Genomic DNA, 7500 nt, shown 5'->3' with positions numbered 1-7500 from the left:
AAATCGTGAAAATTTCAATTTTGACCCGATTCTATAAGTGTCTTTTGAATCCTTCTAAGGTTTTTTGAAAAACCTATGTTTCTTTGTCAGCAATCTGGCCAGCCATCGTCAAAGAAAAGGTCCTTTTCACTTAACTGGAGCTCAGTTAGTCTGTTCTCTTGAGAGACTACTATGTCAGTGGTGCTCAAACCTTTTCATGTGAAGGACCCCCAAAATGATGGCCACGGACCCGCATCTCAAAATATCTAGTTCCAGGGACCACCCAGGAGCAAACTTTGAGTTACAACCATTCGCTTTGAAAATACATATATTCAAAGATTTGCACACATTTTCACGACTTTTTTCCAAAAATAGCAGATCTACAAGCTCGCAGCGCGGCACTCGGTGCCGCGCTGTGAGCTTGTATATCTGCTATTTTTCACTAGTTAAAGCATTCAATAATTTGTCGTGCCGCCGAGGTCGCGTTTCAGAAACGGACAACCTTCAAGCTCGGCTGCTTCCGTCACGTGACACCCGTCACACAACGACATATAAATCAGCGCTCATACCACGGCACGACTCTGATTCCTTTTCTGTTACAGTTGTGTGTATGAACTTCCTTGTTCAATTGTGGTTGATTGTGGTCCCCTTTCTACATGTCTGTCCCTGTGTGTACGTATGTTTGTGTCCATACGTGTGTGTGTGTGTGTGTGTGTGTGTAACAGGATCTTCACTACCATCATGCCGATGGTGGCGGCTGGTTTGATTCCAGATGACCCCACATTACAGCCAATCAGCCGCCTCTCTTTTGTATGATCCCCCATCGGTTTGGCTCGTGTCACTTGTTAGCTTACCGGGGTCGTCGATATGTCCGTACGCGGACAAATGTGTCCGTGGCAAGACTTGTCCTCCTCCGTGGCAAATTCTAGATTTCGTTTTTACACACCATTATAATGTTATTTTGATCATAAGACCCAATTACTGAATGTCAGTCTCCTGGTTTTCTATGTACAGCAGGGTTCCCCAATTAGTTTTCCCCAAGGGCCGAATTATGTCTAGGGTACCAAGCCGAGGGCCACAACATTGCAGGGCGACGGGGGTGTTCCCGCTACTTCAGTGACAGTTCAGATATCTTCGTTATCGGGTGAAAATCTTGTATGTCCAAAACCGTTCGTTTTGCATTTATCATTTTAAAAATTATTTAAACTAGTGAAAACAGCCGAGCTACATGCACACAACGCCTCGCGGTGCGAGGCGTTGTGTGCTTGTAGATCTGCTGTTTTCACTACTTTTGTGCGACGGCCTTGTATGATTTGCGAAAGAACGTACAAATTTGGAGATACAAGATTTCCACACAACAACGACGATATACTAGTGTTGTTGCTGCTCTTATACCACCATTATTACAGGGGTTGGTGTGGGCCAGACAGTAGCCCCCCGCGGGCCGCAAATGGCCCGTGGGCCGCCTATTGGAGAACCCTGATGTACAGTATGACTCTGATTAACTGACACTAATGGAACATGGAACATTCACTAGGACAGCGGTCCTCAAATGTTTTACTTTGAAGGACCCCCATAACTCTGAGAGTGTACACATGGAACCAAATGGTCATTTAGGGCTAGCTCTTTATGCATTTGTGTACACATTCTTTACGTACATGGCAAAAATAGAATTTTGTCAAAAATGTCCGCCACAAGGCAGCATGGCGATGATCCCTGGTTAGCTAACATCTGTCACTCCCCCCTGCATGTGTTGACCGTTTGAGTCCTACAGTATGTAGTATTCTGATTGGCTGATTTGTGGGGCTCTCTGAATCGCTGTCCAATCAGTGGGAAGATCAGTAGAATCAGCCAGTCAGAATAGAGACATGTAGCAGTAGCTCCTTCCTGTCACGTGTCTTCTGTTGTTCCCTCACTGACCAGAATGAACTAATTTTCATCATTTTCGTCTGTGCTGCAAAATCGGAGAAGTAGAAACGTGTTTTTTTTAGAGATGAAAGTAGATGCATGGGTAGAGTAGATGGATTCTACTCATGCTGTTTTCCCCCCCACTGCATTTATCTGTTAACATAGGATGAATTACATGCTAATATGGGCTGAAATTGTAATTTTATTTTGTCTATGATTAATGACATTAATTTCACATAATCGTTTTAAAATGTTTCATTCGTCAATCACATGTGCCTTAATTGATTGCCAGATACTAAAGCACTAAAACCAAATTCATACTTGTGCCATACTGTGTCGCTCACCAAAAATAGCCGATCTACAAGATGGGATATTTCCGGTGCGGGACACCATCCGCATGACACGGCTTTACAAATGAATTAAGCATATCGACTCTTTCGTCTGGAAACCTCATACAGTACGTCCAAAACTGTTGCTTTGCAGCATTCATATAGAGCATCGCAGCGGAAGTGGTTTCATTTTTGCCATAGACTTTTACAAAGATATTTATAACAATTATGTTAAGCCTAGAACCAAGCCATCCAGGATGGCAATGAATCATGACCATACAACCTTTGTTTCTATGAAAAGAACATTTTGAAAATCGCTAAACAAAGGGTATTTATTAAATGTAGTATATCAAATAATGTAATATTAAAATATGTTTTCAGTCACATAGGATCAAAGGTTGTATGGTCATGATTCATTGCCATCCTGGATGGCTTGGTTCGAGGCTTAACATAATTGTTATAAATATTTGTGTAAAGGTCTATGGGGAAAATGAATGGGGAATATTAAGTGGCACCAGGAAACCACTTCCGCTGCGATGCTCTATTCAAATAATAGCAAAAGTAGCAGGTCCACAAGCTCAATCTTTCAAGCTTGTGGATCTGCTACTTGTGATGCTTTTGTGTGACGCTGTAGTATGACCAAGTAGGACATTTATTTATAAAAAAGAAAGTTCAAATATGGATATAAAGGTTTATGCGTGATGGCATCGATACAGTATGTCCCAGTGGTGTAAAATAGCTCGGTACATTTATTCAAGTACTGCACTTAAGTACACTTTTTAGTTATTTGTACTTGAGTATTTCCATTTTCAATACTTTTACTTCTACTCCACTACATCTCGGATCCAAATAAATATTGTACTTTTACTCCACTACATTTATTTGGAAACTTTAGTTACTAGTTATTTTGCAGATATACATTATAATATTATAAAACATACATACTGTAAACCACTTTAGTCCTATTTTATACCAAGGCTGTTTGAAAATAGCCAATCTACAAGCTCACAACACGTCGCGACACGTTGTGAGCTCGTAGATCGGCTATTTTCAAACATTTTGTACTTACTTACTTTTGGTACATTTTGAATTCCAGACTTGTACTTGTAACAGAGTACATATCTACATTGCAGTATTGATACTTAAGTAAAGAATGTGTCCTCTCTCTCCTCTCCACTCCAGGTTTAGTTTCTTCTCGCGGGACAAGCAGAGGAACAGCCAGCGGGGGTCGCCGTTTGACGACAGCAGCTTTGGCGCGTGGGCGGGAAAAGAGGACGTGTACACGGAACAGGCCCAGGAAGCTTTGCAGCACATGTAGTAGTTAGTCGCTGGACAAGCACTTGACAAGGTTTTCTCCAAAAAAACATGCCAAACCTTTAACACTTTACGTCCGTCACTTAAATGGCGTTCTTGTGGTCAAACCTGTGAGTAGCCACCGCCCCCCCCCCCCCCCCCCCCCACTGCACATCAATCCACCTATAGGGACTCATAGTGCAACTTGAAACATTGCCTGCTTCAAAAAGGAACGGACTGACAGAACGACAAGCACAGCCTGAACACACTGTAGCACGTTGAGTTGACACTCCAGTTTAGGAAAGGAAATTACGGGGGCACTCGGGTGGGGGAACCAGGGGTAAAGTTCCTGCCCGGACTTGGTAAGACTAGGGCTTCGAAGCCTCCAGTGCAGTGGTTCTCAAAAGTGGGGTCCAGGGACACGCAGCGGTCCTTGAGGGGGTTTCAGGGAGGTCCCCAGCTAAATTATTGATAATAAATAGGAACCAAACGGGCCCTTACAGGTCTGTAACTCCAAGAGTGGACAAATGGAACCACATTTGGTTCCATTCGTACTCTCTCAGATGTCTGCAGGTCATGTGGCTCTGATGTATCCCAAACTGGAGCTTCTTGAAACTTCTAAAGGTTGAGAATCACTGCTCCAGTGCATGACGCATCCGGCTTGGCCAAGCATCCATACAAACACAACTGGCTGTGTTTGTTTGTGAGGGAAGCCGAGGATGGGCAGGGCCATCTCTGTCGCTGCACTCTAGCGACTCCTACAGGTTGGTCAGGGTGGCTGTTCGATGAGGCTTGGAACTGGGAAGAATAGCTTGTTCCTCTGCATGCGTTACGCCTTCAAAGTGAGACATTGAGACAGTGGTGACACTTTGCGCCTGCACCCGTCCTAAGACCAACCATTAGGGGTCAGCAGCGACGAGGGACTACAGTATTTAAGGAGGAGCGGGAATTGACAGAACATCTAAAATGGGGGTAAAACAAATAAATGAATAAAAGGTCCCAAAAGTTTACCTAGTCAGACGTAAGAGAACAGAATACTTAAAAGAGTAAGGGCACATGCAAAACCATATGACTAAGGAAAGGCAGGAGAATTGCGTGCACATGTATGTTTAAAAGGATCATGTTTGATTGAGATACTCCGCAGAGGGTATACTTGGATGTTGGATGGAAAAAGGAAAGTTGCAGTTGGAAACGATAGAATGAAGAAAAGGTTCATGAGAATGTATGTCCAGCAATAACTACGTTTTTAAAGAAATATATTGGATTAACTTTTATTTTTTTAAATTTTTTTTAATACAAATTTGACACCAACTGTAACGTTGAAGGCATAGGACACAAAAAACATGTTGTCATCCCCAACCCCTTCATAACTGCACAGAACGTTCCGATCCAAAGTTATTTGCTTCAAGGACATAAAAAATGTAATTTGCATTCGGTGACCTTTTGCTCAATGCATTGCTAAAGAAAAATCCTTTGGCAGTTTTGTGTTATGATGCAATTAAAGACTATAAGCAAACAGCATAATAAAATGTAGATTTTTTAATCAACATTCAATGAACACATTTCAATATAATATAATGCTTTATTCGTTTTACATGGTTAAAGTAAACCTTGTTATATTGATTGAATTGATTGAAGAATTTATTAGAAGTTTGCAATAGAAAAAAGTACAGTTTCATGACAGTACAAATCACTGGTACAAGGTCAACTTAAAGGAGATCCTAGAAAGCCGAGGCTTATTTCCACAGGAACCACACTTTAAGTATCTCATATAACATTGAAAGACAGACGATTATAATCTTTTTCATTTTCAAAATGACAACACTTGTGTCCTATTGATCTTTCTCCTGTTTCCCAAGTCACCAGCAATTTACCAATAATTAAAACGATGCAGCTCTACAAATTACAGATTACACATTTTACCATGTGTTTTTAGCACGAGGGCTGTATCCGATCAGATGAGAACAGCTCCGCTATATACAAGATTGTGCAATGTGGTTACATGACAGTTGTTGTCAGATTGTGTTGTGGCCCCTTTTGAGAAGCCTACTGGATATTATGACAGTGTCATAAGATGTAGGCTGACTTCAGGAATGAGTTTGTAAAACCGAAGAGCAAGGGTGTGTATAGGTCAGGGTTCCCCAATTAGTTTTCCCCCAAGGGCCGAATTATGTCTAGGGTACCAAGCCGAGGGCCGCAACATTGCAGAGGGCGACGGTGGCGTTCCCACTACTCCAGCGACAGTTTTCGTCGTTGTCGGGTGAAAATCTTTTATGTCCAAAACCGTTCGTTTTGAATGTATCATTTTAAAAATTTGATTTAAACTAGTGAAAACAGCCGATCTACAAGCACACAACGCCTCGCGTTGTGTGCTTGTAGATCTGCTGTTTTCACTACTTTTGTGCGACGGCCTTGTATGATTTGCGAAAGAACATACAAATTTGGATATGAGATTTACACCCAACGAAGATATACTAGTGTTGTTGCTGCTCTTATACCACCATTATTACTGGGGTTGGTGTGGGCCAGACAGTAGCCCCCCGCGGGCCGCCTATTGGGGAACCCTGGTATAGGTTGTTATGAGTTTATTTAAATGCTTACATATTGATGCTGTTTTGTGCTTACTGGGCATCGCGTGCCTTCTCACTTACTATTGGCTGCCGTGTTCACAAGAACAGACTTGTGTGAGACGCGATGGCCTGGCCAGTAAGGCAGTGGTTTCCCAAACGGTGTGCCGAGGCACACAGGTGTGCCTTGGGACTTTGTGACAAGCACACTTTATTATTGCAATATAAATGCGACTAAAGTTATGAATAGTTTACGATATCAGTGCTTTGTGTGCACATTGCACACACGTCCCAATTCAGAGGCCAATTTCAGTCTGGGCATACATTTTAATTTAAATTATTTATATGTTTCTTTACATTAAATTTGTTTCACAAATTCTCAAACATAGTGAAAATAGCTGATCTGCTGGCTTACCTGCTTGCGGTATTTTTCTCTATTTAAAATACATTTAAAAAAGAAAATGCATGAAACAGGGCTTAAGTGTTTTATTTGGTTTTTCAAATAAAAAGTAACCGTTTACAGAGTGATGAGAGTGATAAGACGTTAAAAGAGAGGCTATTCTGCACAAGCCTCTGTACCCTGGATTTTATTTTCCTTCGCGTTCGGCTCAAAAAGGAAAGCCTGGGCTAAGCTGTTGACATTTCTGGCATAGGAAGTGGGAGTCAACCACCCAACCAACCAACCAATCAGAGTGCAGGGGTAGTGTAGGGGCGGGCACACAGATCGGTGAACAAATAGGGAGCCGGCGTTGGATTCTGGCGCTAAGTAGTATCCGCCCCTCTAGTCCTTAGAAAGGGTTTGGCTCCTCCAGGCTAATTCTGAACTGATTTGAATAGAGGTGTTTCAAGAGGAGGTGTTATGCACGAACGAAAACGAACGTCAAAGAATAAAAGAAGTCAACAACTGCTGCTCCCATTGCATTTTAATGTGCCAAACTAGTCCTCAGGAAGATCACACGCCGGTCGACACGTTGGACTTGTTTGCACATTAAAATGCTGCTGTTCTTTAATTCTCTTCTTCTATTTCATGAATACAGTCAGGCGTGCCTTGACATTTTGACTTACGTTTGAACACCCACTGCAGTATAGCTGAGGTGTATCGGGATGCATTTTATTAGTAGCTGCACACTTAGTGTTGTTTATGCCGAGCGGATGAGGTGACATAGATGAATGTAAAATGCCAACGGACATAGGAATTCCCTAGAAAGACGGTCCCATTATTTCAGTGTCAATGATGAAATGCCAACGCTAAACGAGGTTGCCACATTTATAAGAATAAAAGGATAAATAATAACCACATAGACACTGTATCAAACCTACACGTCTTATTAAATGATGTTGCCATTTTGTGGGTGATGAACAATGTGATGGAAATGTAATGGCAACCTACAGTGTATTAAGCAAAATAAAGGGAAATGTAATGA

At 41.9% G+C, this 7500-nt stretch overlaps 1 protein-coding gene across 1 annotated transcript in view; it reads right to left on the bottom strand.

Annotated features, from left to right (window-relative positions):
• The window catches only part of LOC308299177 (N-lysine methyltransferase KMT5A-A-like), a gene marked incomplete at both ends in the record, with an annotated part of 11030 nt that extends 10227 nt beyond the window's left edge, over nucleotides 1–803 (bottom strand). The window contains one exon of the mRNA XM_080742895.1: nucleotides 717–803. Within this exon, the coding sequence (XP_080599021.1) occupies nucleotides 717–803 (87 nt within the window). The remainder of the gene's footprint in view (nucleotides 1–716) is intronic.
• Between the last annotated feature and the right edge of the window lie 6697 nt (nucleotides 804–7500).

Source organism: Nannobrachium achirus (genome assembly GCF_963921795.1).
Source record: "Nannobrachium achirus genome assembly, chromosome: 15".
In the NCBI taxonomy this organism is placed as follows: domain Eukaryota; kingdom Metazoa; phylum Chordata; class Actinopteri; order Myctophiformes; family Myctophidae; genus Nannobrachium; species Nannobrachium achirus.
Note: the sequence above shows the minus strand (reverse complement) of the source record. Positions and strands in the feature narration are given on the sequence as shown.